Source organism: Nerophis ophidion, linkage group LG04 (genome assembly GCF_033978795.1).
Source record: "Nerophis ophidion isolate RoL-2023_Sa linkage group LG04, RoL_Noph_v1.0, whole genome shotgun sequence".
Classification (NCBI taxonomy): domain Eukaryota; kingdom Metazoa; phylum Chordata; class Actinopteri; order Syngnathiformes; family Syngnathidae; genus Nerophis; species Nerophis ophidion.
Window position 1 is genome coordinate 46025508 of NC_084614.1, and position 13780 is coordinate 46039287.

General features: G+C 37.9%; 1 protein-coding gene across 2 annotated transcripts in view; it reads left to right on the plus strand.

Annotated features, from left to right (window-relative positions):
• acer3 (alkaline ceramidase 3) overlaps positions 1–13142 on the plus strand; it is a 28862-nt gene extending 15720 nt beyond the window's left edge. Inside the window, exons 7-11 of one of the 2 annotated variants that reach the window (XM_061898179.1) lie at positions 7007–7065; positions 7301–7402; positions 7626–7730; positions 9368–9413; positions 9483–13142. In XM_061898179.1, the coding sequence (XP_061754163.1) occupies positions 7007–7065; positions 7301–7402; positions 7626–7730; positions 9368–9413; positions 9483–9536 (366 nt within the window). In that variant the 3' untranslated portion in view covers positions 9537–13142. The other variant, XM_061898180.1, reaches the window with a different exon arrangement.
• Positions 13143–13780: the final 638 nt, after the last annotated feature.

The following is a 13780-nucleotide window of genomic DNA, read 5'->3' on the forward strand; positions in this document are numbered from 1 at the left end:
GCTTTGGCGCTCTCATTTCCACAAAATGTTTCTATGAAAGAAATGAAAAGTGCTCGCACATTGCAGAGTGTCCCAAGAAAAATAATCCTCTTCATATTTATTCACTGAAGTGAATGGGAAATCACATATCTTTGTGAGCAAGTTTTCTCCGTAATGACTATCAATAAAACAAAGCTGCGCTCAAAGCTCATGCACAAGTACTTGAATAACATCCTGGAATAGTCTGCCACTCAAGATGTGACACCTGATATTGATGCACTTGTGAAAGCTAAAAGATGCCAGGTTCTTGAAATAAAATAAAAAATTGGTTAGCCCACACTTAACGGTGGAAGAGGGGTTAGTGCATCTGCCTCACAATACAAAGGTCCTGAGTTGTCATGGTTTCAATCCCAGGCTCGGGATCTTTCTGTGTGAAGTTTGCATGTTCTCCCCGTGAATGCATGGGTTTTCTCCGGGTACTCCGGCTTCCTCCCACTTCCAAAGACACGCACCTGGGGATAGGTTGATTGGCAAAACTAAATTGGCCCTAGTGTGTGAATGTTGTCCGTCTATCTGTGTTGGCCCTGCGATGAGGTGGCGACTTGTCCAGGGTGTACACCGCCTTCCGCCCGATTGTAGGCGAGATAGGCACCAGCGACCCCAAAGGGAATACGCGGTAGAAATGGATGGATGGATGGGTTAGCCCACGTAAAATACTGCATGAGACACTGCACTTTGATATAGTTATTTGAAAATGATTGTCTTCTGTGGAAATTTAAAGAAAGTGAACAATGTTTTACTGCAATAGAGTCAGTCTCTTAAGTTCATACGTTCCATTTGTTGAAATTGTTCATACATTGCACAGCTTTTATTTTATTATCAATGCACAGTGATGCCTACAAGGCAGGGAGTAACTCAACATTCTTGAATCATTTCTACCTCCGTTTGTATGGTTTATTTTTGCACAGGATTAATATGTTGAAATGACATACGAGGTACTTAATACCTCGAAGAGTTTTTAGTATTTATTCTGTATTTTGTTCAATCTCAGATTGGCTGTGATTTACAGTGTAATGGCTTTGTAGATACACTGAGACTAAGTTTAAGTTAATGGCGTTCATGGTGCTTTTACAGCTGCACCAATTTTTTTCCTCATCATTTTCAACTAACTTCAAGTGTTTTGTCAAGAGTGTAAACCAACATGATGTACATATGTGATATGTACATTTTCGGAATGTGCTTGTTCTATTTTGGGCAAAAGTAAAACAAATAACGTATTTTTAAGTTATTATGCCATGATTTTATAAACCCGGCCCACGTGGGAATAGATTTTCCTCCATGCTGCCCTTGAGTTAAAATGAGTTTGACACCCCTGCTTTAAATACTTATTTAATTACTTTACATCTGTTTTGTTTTTTTACTTTGTACCCAATACGGGTGTTAAAGTACCAGTAGAGTGGAAAAACAAGTTACCTCTATAGTGAAGATATTATCATATATATTTTATTTATGACACCTAAGGACTTCCAAAGTTTGAGAATAAATAGACATGATCAAAATATCTATCTCACGGAGATTCATAAGCAATTTCGAGAGATAGTGAGGAAGCCAGACAGGTCATCGTGTGACGCAGTGGAAGGGAACTTGCACACTTTGGTAGAGCCAACAACAATTACTTTTGGCAACATTATGATACAGAACCTTATATTGTTGATCCTTAATATAAGGAGGATGAGCTACAAGATTTAGAAGCTCAGCTAAACAAATCTAGCTTTAGTGAAACAATAAGCATCATGGAGCAATATTGCTAAGAGCTAAACAAGAAATACAAACTACAAACAAGTACAACAATAGCTTACTGTACAACATCTGCTCTTACTTTGATGATGATTGATAGGATGTCCATATCTTCCTGTTAAGATGAACAATTAATCATGATGCACACAAAAGTTACCAAGGAATCAAATCAAATGAAACTTTATTTATAAAGCGTTTTTCATACAAACCCGTTTCCATATAAGTTGAGAAATTGTGTTGGATGTAAATATAAACGGACTACAATGATTTGCTAATTACAACCCATATTCAGTTGAATATGCTACAAAGACATCATATTTGATGTTCAGACTGATAAACATTTTTTTTTTTGCAAATAATCATTAACTTTAGAATTTGATGCCAGCAACACGTGACAAAGAAGTTGGGAAAGGTGGCAAAAAATACTGATAGTCGAGGAATGCTCATCAAACACTTATTTTGAACATCCCACAGATGTGCAGGCTAATTGGGAACAGGTGGGTGCCATGATTGGGTATAAAAGCAGCTTCCGTGAAATGCACAGTACTTCACAAACAAGGATGGGGCGAGGGTCACCACTTTGTAAGCAAATTGTCGAACAGTTTTAGAACAACATTTCTCAACGAGCTATTGTAAAGAATTTAGGGATTTTACCATCTACCGTCTGTAAAATCATCAAAAGGTTCAGAGAATCTGGAGAAATCACGGCACGTAAGTGATGATATTATGGACCTTTGATCCCTCAGGCGGTACTGCATCAAAAACCGACACCAGTATGTAAAGGATATCACCACATGGGCTCAGGAACACTTCATAAAACCACTGTCAGCAACTACAGTCGGTCGCTACATCTGTAAGTGCAAGTTAAAACTCTACTATGCAAAGCCAAACCCATTTATCAACAGCACCCAGAAACGCCGCCGGCATTGCTAGGCCCAAGCTGATCTAAGATGGACTAATGCAAAGTGGAAAAGTGTTCCGTGGTCTGACGAGTCCACATTTAAAATTATATTTGGAAACTGTAGAAGTGGTGTCCTCCGGAACAAAGAGTAAAATAACCATCCGGATTGTTATAGGCGCAAAGTACAAAAGCCAGCATCTGTGATGGTATGGGGGTATATTAGTGCCCAAGGCATGGGTAACTTACACATCTTTGGAGGCACCGTTAATGCTGAATGGTCCATACAGGTTTTGGAGCAACATATGTTGTCATCCATGCAACATTATCATGGACACCACTGCTTATTTCAGCAAGACAATGCCAAGCCACGTGTTACAACAGCTAGCTTCGTAGTAAAAGAGTGCGGGTACTTTCCTGGCTCGCCTGCAGTCCAGACCTGTCTCCCATTGAAAATGTGTGGCGTATTATGAAGCGTAAAATACAGACTGTAGAACGAATGAAGCTCTTCACAAAACAAGAATGGGAAATAATTCCACTTTCAAAGCTTCAACAATTAGTTTCCTCAGTCCCCAAACATTTATTGAGTGTTGTTTAAAGGAAAGATGATACCACACAGTGGTGAACATGCCCTTTCCCAACTACTTTGGCACATGTTGCAGCAATTTAACTGTAAGTTAATTATTAGGGCTGTGAATCTTTGGGTGTCCCACGATTCGATTCAATATCGATTATTGGGGTCACGATTCAATAATATATCGATTTTTTTTCGATTCGATTCTCGATTCAAAAACGATATTTTTCCGATTCAAAACGATTCTGTATTCATTCAATACATAGGATTTCAGCAGGATCTACCCCAGTCTGCTGACATGCTAGCAGAGTAGTAGATTTTTTGAAAAAAAAAAGCTTTTATAATTGTAAAGGACAATGTTTTATCAACTGATTGCAATAATGTAAATGTGTTTTAACTATTAAACGAAGCAAAAATATGACTTCTTTTATCTTTGTGAAAACATTGGACACAGTGTGTTGTCAAGCTTATGAGATGCGATGCAAGTGTAAGCCACTGTAATAATAATAATGATAGTGGATTAGATTTATATCGCGCTTTTCTATTGTTAGATACTCAAAGCGCTCACAGAGAAGTGAGAACCCATCATTCATTCACACCTTGTGGTGGTAAGCTACATCTGTAGCCACAGCTGCCCTGGGGTAGACTGACGGAAGCGTGGCTGCCAGTTTGCGCCTACGGCCCCTCCGACCACCAAGAATCATTCATTCATCATTCATTCACCAGTGTGAGCGGCACCGAGGGCAAAGGGTGAAGTGCCCTGCCCAAAGACACAACGGCAGCGATTTGGATGTCAATAGGTGGGAAGCCAACCTGCAACCCTCAGGTTTCTGGCACGGCCGCTCTACCCACTACGCCACGCCGCCCCTGTGACACTGTTGTTCTTTTTTCTTATTTTTAAAAATGTCTAATGATAATGTCAGTGAGGGATTTTTAATCACTGCTATGCTGAAATTATGATTAATATTAATACTATTGTTGATAATATTAATTTTTGTTTCATTACTTTTGGTTTGTTCTGTGTCGTGTTTGTGTCTCCTCTCAATTGCTCTGTTTATTGCAGTTCTGAGTGTTGCTGGGTCAGGTTTGGTTTTGGAATTGGATTGCATTGTTATGGTATTGCTGTGTAGTGGTTTGTTGGATTGATTAAAAAAAATAATAATTTAAATAAGAATAAAAAAATCAAATTTTTTAAAATGAAAATCGATTCTGAATCGCACAACGTAAACGATTCGATTCATATTCGAATCGATTTTTTCCCACACCCCTATTAATTATTATTTGCAACAAAAAAGTTCGAGTTTGAACATCTAATATCTTGTCTTTGTAGTGCATTCAATTGAATATGGGTTGAAAAGGATTTGCAAATCGTTATATTCCGTTTATATTTACATCTAACACAATTTCCCAACTCATATGGAAACGGGGTTTGTACATAAAATAAATGCAATGCAAGGTGCTTTACAGACTTAAAAACGATACCCCAATGACCCAGATCCCCATTAATCGCACATACACACACACAATCAATCAATCAATCAATGTTTATTTATATAGCCCTAAATCACAAGTGTCTCAAAGGGCTGCACAAGCCACAACGACATCCTCGGTTAAGATCCCACATAAGGGCAAGGAAAAACCCACAACCCAGTGGGATGTCAATGTGAATGACTATGAGGGAGACCGGATGCAATGGACGTCGAGTGGGTCTAGCATAATATTGTGAAAGTCCCGTCCATATAGTGGATCTAACATAATAGTGGAAGTCCAGTCCATAGTGTGGCCAGCAGCAGACCATCCCGAGTGGACACGTGTCAGCAGCGCAGAGATGTCCCCAACCGATGCACAGGCGAGCGGTGCGCCCAGGGTCCATTCAGCACTTCTTCCATGGCTACCGGACCTGTGCCCCCATTTCCACAAGGAAGAGGGAGGCAGAGTAAAAGAGACACACACACACGCATGTACACAACTACCAAACACACACACACACACACTGATATGCACATGTATGAATAAATGAATGGATGGCTGAGTACAGAGGAGACATGTGAGCAAACATATATCACAGGAACCATCTGCACCAGGAGGTCATCAGACCTTGGCCACCAGGACGCAGACACAAAGCGCCCCCACGGCACTGCCGATAACCCGTGACTGATGCAGATGGCTCCCTCTGAGGAACGCTGGAAAGTAAAAATAATAAAACCTGTAAAATAGTATAAAAACAATGAGTAGAAAAGATGGATAAAATACAAGTAAGACATATGAAGGTAATAACTAAGTAAATATATAATAAATAATTAGAACCAAATACAATCTACCGTATTTCCTTTAATTGCCGCAGGGCATATAGTATGCGCCTTCCCAAAATAATTAGCGCATGCTTAGTATTACCGCCTGGTCAAACTCTTGAGGTCACGAGTGACACTTCCCCTGTCATCATTTTCAAAATGGAGGAGGCTGATTTCAATACCGGTAATTTTAAATTGCATAAAGTAGAAGAAGATTAAGAGCTATTCAGTAGGACTTAAGGTCCAAGCTTACATCACACTCAAATTTTTACTGCATACCTTTGGTAAGTGCCGGAGTGAGAAGAGGTTTTAAAATAATTAGCGCATGCTTACTTTTACCGCATGCCTTTGGTAAGCGCGGGAGTGAGAAGAAGTTTTAAATTGATTAGCCCCCCGGCGGCAATTCAAGGAAATACGGTATATTTGGTTGTGTGCGTTTGTCTCTATCTCTAGATATACATTGTATGTCACAGATGAACAGCTTCTAGATTCAAGGCTAAATTCTCTTAAAATTATCCAGATGAGAAGCATGATTTAGAATCTAGAATTACTTTGACACGATGATACAGGAGCAGCAGGACATCGATGCCGGCCAGCTAACAGTCAAGGCAGCAAAGGGCTACTTAGCTGTCTGTATCATTGCGCCGCTAATAAAGTTTGTCCACTTTAGCCCTTATAATAATAATGTTTCTAATATTGGGTTAATATTCAAATCACAATATGTATAAAGAGTATTGTTGGCGGGTTTGGGTGGTTATTTAGAAGGTTCTGTGGGCAAAATAGAGATTGTTAGTGGACTTTTTATGTATTTATTTATTTACCACTAAGAAAGCACAAAATAAGAAAAGGTATTCATGCCGTATATGGGGATTGTGAATTGTAGACAGCTCATATCTCTCTAATTTTTGCATATTTCCAGATCTGTTACCAGAGTGCAGAAGCGTTCCCATTGTGACCTCAATCTCCGGAAATAGCCAATAGTATTCGGAGCGGAATATTCAAAATGGCTGACTTAATTTTTTTAATTTTGTGATGTTTAAACGGTATTTTTACATATTTTGCGGATTGCAGATACAATTGGATATGGTTTAATGGATTCAATAAAACATAATTAAGCATATAAAGTCAACTTGTTCTTCAAAACAACTGGTACTTTAAGATAGTGTTGTTTTATTATTTAGCTATACATAGTGCAATTGTTACTGCTCACTATGTATTGTTTATTAATAATTTTTAGTTTTTTATGACATTTTACCTCTTTTACTGTTTGTGAAAATCTGCACTAAAACCACATAATCCCCCCATTGTAGAATACATTTAAAAAGTCTATATTAAATTACATTTTTCTTGACTGTAGTTTGAAAAATATATATATATATTTTTTTTTTTATCTTTTTATTTTTTACAAATGAACACTTTTGACCCATCCACCATATGCTATTCCTAATGGTCTCTTGTCTTTTTTAGGTTATGTATGGTGCTCTAGTAGCTTGTCTGGTGATGCGATCTGTCTTTATAGTTACATGGTGAGTTTGCTAACACAACATTCCATTCAGTTTTTGGACAAAAATGTTTTCCCTTTTTTTTAATTATAGCTTTCCCCCTGTCTTTCTTTTTAGTTAGTTTTTTAAATATAGGAAATTCCATTTAATTGCTATTTTAATGAATAAAGAAAAATGTTCCAGGACACACAATTATATAATTTTGTGAAAAAATTGTATTAACGTTGTAATAATAATGCAACTTTTGTTTCACTTATAGGGTGTACCCAAGGTTACGGCCTTTGTGTTACACTTCTCTGGGTGTGTTCATGCTAGGGTTTCTCCTGTGGAACATTGACAATGTCTTTTGCGACTCAATAAGGTACTTTTAAAGTTTTTGTTCATGTCTAAATGTTATAAAGTGATTACATTTTTGTTTTCATGGAGTCAACATTATTTTTCATTACACACTTTGGAAAATAGTCCATTTAAAAATCCATCCATCCATCCATTTTTCTAACGCTTGTTCCTTACGGAATCGCAGGGGGTGCTGGAGCCTATCTATTCTGTGTAATTTGATGGATTTGTTTTCTATGTCTTTGTAGAGCCAGTAGGCAAACACTTCCCCCTGGTGTTGGAGTGCTAACACAGTTCCATGCCTGGTGGCACATCTTCACAGGCTTGGGGTCCTACCTGCACATACTTCTTAGGTAATTACACATTACCTCTACACTGGTACTTCGGTTTGCAACAAGTGTTCATGATTAATGCGGTAATTTTTTTGTGATTGATCACGAGTTAATTCGTTGATTATGAGGGCCCTAGTTAACAATATACAGACTTTCCCACACATTCATTTATTTGTGGCGGCCTGCCACGAAAGAATTACGGCCGCCACAAATTAAAAAAATATTTTCTTTTTTTTTTTTTTCGGCTTTTGACTCGCTCGACCGCTCATAAAAGCAATGGGACTCTGTCTGTGAATGGAGCTTGTAGTTACATATTATATAAATATGTAAATATTATATAAATATGTACATAAAGTGTTGTAATTATATTCCAACTCCGCGTTCTTCTTGGTCATCGCCGCCACCGCAGCTGCCACCCTTCGCTGCCCGACCGCACCACCACAATTAGATGCCTGAACTGTGGGAAACACTGATATGTAAACAACCTTAGATATTGTTTCCTTTTTATTTTTGTACCCATGAAAAATGTATTTTATGTATATTCTTTGTTGGCACACTTAATTTTGTAATGTTTGAACCTACAATAACCGAGACAGTGTACCAAAACTGTCCTTAAAAAACTGTACTCATACTCGTGTTATGATTTTTTTGATTATGTACTGTTTCACCCAATGTGACCAATGTCCCTATATTGACATTTACTGCTAAACTCTCAACTGCATCACTTCCTCCGAAGAACAGGCAGGAGCTGTTTGTCCACAATTTTAATGCAACAAGTGTCAAACAGAAAGCCCTGAAAAAATATAAAGCCATTTAGTTACCAAATCAAAACAAATGACATCACATACTATATTCAGCATGAACTCAAATTGGACTATCGTGTTTTTTCTTACAGTAAAATGCTTTAATTGCCACAATGATAACAGATAAACAGTTTAGCACTGAAATAAAAAATACACTTTACCCATTGCCACTGATAGGGCTAGAAAGGAGATGAAGGAAGGATTGGATGGAAAATTAACAACTCTGCTTAATCAGCTGTTGACATAGATATATAGTACTTTATTGATTCCTTCAGGAGAGTTCCTTCAGGACATATAGCAAATAAAGACATTTCTTATACTTAATTTCCTGTTGCTGCTTATTGGCCGAACACTAACATATGGAATGACCTCTAGTGGCCTGGAAGAAAACAAAATTACGTAAATTCCAATTCAATTACAGTGGTACCTCAAATTAAGACTGTTAACATAAGAGCTGTCTTTTGGCTTATTGTTAGGCCTGAAGTTGATAGCAAAAATTTAAGTTACAATCATTCCCATCATTAGTTGGCAAAGCAAATGTCACAATAAATACTGTAAAATACAACCAAAGCATCCGGTCTTACTACCGAGTATTAACTTATAGCTATAGATGGACATAATTTTGTTTTTTTAACCATGGGAAGAAAGTGAGTGATAAGGCGACGTTGATTTCTAGATACAAGTGCTTTGAGTTAAGAGTTCCATCACAGATCCAATTAAGCTTGTAAAGTGAGATACTACTGTGTATATTTATTTTCATTGATACTAGATCATTTATATATTTATTGTTCACAATTCACTATAATGACACATGTTCAAGCTCATTCAACTGAAATGTTTTTTTTCCTCATTTAGTTTGCAAATCAGATCAACATACCTCAAGCACCGACCAAAAGTAAAGGTATGTGTTTCATTTCTATAGTTATATACTTAAACATTCTGTCATTTTTAAAACAACGCCTTTATTTAGTTTTTATGTGGCGTTTGGCCTACTCTGCACATTGAGTCACAAAAGACGAGCTGAAATGAAGGACCTCCCAAGGGATGGTGACCCTTCACCTGGAGGACCAACCATTCCCCCTTGTCTACAGCTACAGGGAAGTATGCACCCAAGAGAACCATAAGCCCTGGACAGTAAGGCACTGACACTACTTCTATTGGAAACTTTACTTTTTTTAAACCCCTTAATCATTTATTATATCAGCTTTTCCAGTTGTTTGCCAAATTATAGGTTCAATTGTGTGTTACTGATGCTTAAAAATACCTGTAATGGAAATTCCTAATCTAGGATAAGGAGAAGAGAAAATACAGTAAATCTGCATTACCTTCACTGGCGTTAGTGCTAGACCTCCCTTGACCAAACAAAGCCCCCACATCCTTGACAAAACACAAAATATTGAGCAATTAAATTTGCATGTTCTCCCTGTGGATACTCGACTTCCTCCCACCTTTAAAGACATGCACCAGGGGATAGGTTGATTGGCAACACTAAATTGGCCCTCGTATGTGAATGTGAGTGTGAATGTTGTCTGTCTATCTGTGTTGGCCCTGCGATGAGGTGGCGACTTTTCCATGGCGTACCCCGCCTTCCGCCCGAATGCAGCTAGGATAGGCACCAGCCACGCCCGCAACCACCGTGAGGGATGGATTTTTAAAAACATTTTTAAATACCACTCCACTTCAATTTAAAGACATCATGAGTCCATTTCAGATGGTTAATAATAATACATAGGTTAGTGTTTTTCTTACCTACCATTGTTCACTGTTTGACTAATTTCACTTTATCAAACCGTTCCACACTACAGAATAACAAAAGTATGTACGACGATTCAGGCCAATACTGTATCAAATTGATATCGGCCAGTATTCAAGACGCCAATATTGGTATCGGATCGTAAATTAAAAGTTGTATCAAGAAAGAATGCAGTCCAAAATAGTACAGTGGTTTTATGAAGTAATGTAATAATTAGGTACAGCATTTACCTTGGAGAGTGGACCTCTACAGTATTTCCTTCCAGCTGCTTCTCCGCCAAACATACCATCAGCAGCTTGCCATATTTTAATAAATAAATGCCAACGTCTAAATAGTATTTCAATGTCCTCCGCTGGCCTCATGGACTCAATTTGCTTCAGTATGGTACAGGCTTGAAAATCAACGCTAAGTTAGCCAGCCACATACTCCGTCATGTTTCGATAATTTCTGTCTTTAATTAAATGAATGTCATCAACTTCTTCTTTTCAGCACTGTGTCCTTCACTCTCAATGTTCCTACTTCTCATGCTTGAAAAACAGTTGTGTCCATCTCTAACTATAAGCTATTGCTAGCCAGTAAGACCGGGTGTTTTGGTCAGATCTTACTGTGTTCATTCACTGCGACATGCACTACACCACTTTATGATGGGGACTCAAACTTTTGCTCACATTCTAAATCATAACAAATAGCCGAGAGATAGCCCTTATCTTGAAGAACGTGTGAGCTTAGAGTTGTGTTTTTTAAACAAATATTACCCTTTAATTGCCAATGTTCCTTTTCGAGACACGCAGGAACTAACTAATGTACTTTATTTTACTCACATGTACACCGCTCACCAATTTAAGTTTGGGCTATTTTACTTTGGGGGGATATTTGGGGATAACTTTGGAACATATTACAATCTTTACAGATTAACTTTGATTTTTACATAACTTGCCGTTCTTAAACAAGCAAGTAAACGGCAAAATGGACACGGGTGTGTGTGTGTGTGTGTGTGTTAGATCCTTGGATAGATCAATAAATGTCTCGGTTATATTGGAACTGGTATTTAAAAGAAAACTGCACTTTTTTCCCATTTTCTACAACACACAAGTATTTGCCTTTTCTGTGCATTTTAAATAGCGAAAAACCTCTAGTGTGAGGCGGCTAACATTGCAGGTAATGGGTCTCATCTTTTCCGCCTACAAAGCGCTCCAAAAACAGCCAACAATGCTTTATTTACATGATGTGACCTGCATATTAACCACGATATAGCAACATTGTTATTATAAGAGGTTTTATATTTTCTGGCATAGTGACACATTGCCTTCCTCACACTGCTCCTCCAACCACTTCTAGCTACTAGCGAGCTTGAGCTGCTAATAACAATGGTTGAAACTCACCTTAAAAAAGAGCAATTTGACCTGCTTTTGCTGCTCTAATAACCTTTGAGTTAGTACAATTTCAAAATCGATTATAAATCATACTCCTCACCTGTATAGTTGAAGGTTGTGGCACCAAGTTGGTCAATTTTGAAAATTCACACGTGACCAACTCGATATTACTGTAAATGGCTCCACAAATGGAATACAGTGGAAAGCCGACAACATCACTAGAAAGCTTTTTTTATGAGGATTATTCTGAATTTAGCAGTTCAAGGAGAGCACAAGTGCTGAAAGATACAAACATCCAAACAGTCAACATTGTAAGTCATTGTTTTAAGTGCCTCTTTAAAACGTTAGGTGAAAGAGCTACATGATAACGCTCCAAAGCTCTCGCTAAGTCTGCTATTAATGGTAGCAAACATAGAAAGTGCTCTCTATGTTGTTGTTGTTGACAGAAATAGTGTTCTTTGCTATAAGCTCTGTGAAATCAATGTACCCAGGAAAGAAGTATTGGTAATGCTTAAATGAGTAAAATACTATACAGTATATATTTATATATGAATGTGCCTGTTACTACATTACATCATATCCCTATTACCTGCATTGTTTGCTGCCTCTTGCTAGCAATTTTTCACCATTAAGAATGCACAGAAAAGGGAAAGTATGTGTTTTTGTCTCACATAAAGTTTGGGGATGACCAAAAAATAGTGCAATTCCTCGTAGAACATCCTTTTCATCATGCAGTTCACATTTTGACATCACAACACCGAACAATTGATCAACTGTACCTCACCATTCAAATGTGCTGTACTTAAATGACAAAATTATTGAGAATTTTGCAGTTCAACACCTTGCTGAAGAACAGCGACATGTGTAATTGCTGCTGAAACATTGAAGAGTTGGGCAAGTCTAGCGAGGGTTAAATGACCACAATACAGCGGTGCAGCAACTGGATTTTGTTTCTTATTTCTCCGCTTCTGCAACAATGCATGACACTACCACTACATGGCGTACACGCCAACCCTGCCATGCAGTAGAAAGTTGACCTTCCGCATCCATGAATTTAATTATCTAATGAAGGTTTTGATTTTATTGTCTATGTGAGGAAAAAGGGAACCCGTGTGAAACATAGATTAAGGAGTTTTTTTTTTAACTTAATGTGGCACATTCAGTGCCAGTGACTATTTTCTCAACATACTTTGTTTTTTCAAACAAGTATTACCATATTTCATATGTTTGTGCCTGGAATGTTCATCACCTCTTGTGTAAATGATACACAGTTTTTCAAATGTGTGCCTTATTTGGTGGTATGCAAGTTAATCCATGCTGCCTTATTTGTTCACATGAAAATGACTTTGTGTAGGACATTACAATAATTTGTGCATCTACTGTATGTTGTACTACTGATCACATGTAATAGTAACATTATATGTCTTAACACCAACATTTACAAGTGTATTCCAGTATTTCATGCTGTGTGTGTGAAATAATAAATGTCATCAATTGTAAACCAGTCTTTGAAGCTATTTTGACCCGCAATTCTGCAAAACATTGGTCAACTTGATGGTCACAGCCAGGGGCGTCGCCAGACATATTTCACCGGGGCACGTGCCCCACTGTTGATCTGCAGTGCCCCAGTATAAATTTCACCAATAAAAAAAACAAAAGCTTCAGAGTTTTAAGTCTACATAACATAGACAACAGCGTACATACTACTTAGTATGGTAATTGATTGCTACTGTATTCACTCTACTTAACAATGAGCACATGGCTACTTAATATGGTAATTTATTCACGTGTGGATCGAGACTTAGGTTGAGAGAGAGAGAGGGAGGCGATGCGAATCACTGCTGAGGTAGGTAACGTTAGCCAACAACAATTTGTTAATTAGATTATTTTGATTTTGATTTGACTCAAACTGTAACTCCTAGATGGATATCAGAAAGTTATTCGCCCGCAGCAAGAGAGAAGCACCGAGGAATGAGAGATGTAAGTGAAGTCCTAGCTAGCTAGGCAACATCATTGTCTTAAGTTGATGCTAAGTTAGCAAACCTTATTCCTTGTATCAAGACAAACATATTCATTTGCTGTACGAGCTGTCGGGGGAATTTCCAATGAACATGAAACATAATGTTGGTTATTGTCTGCTGC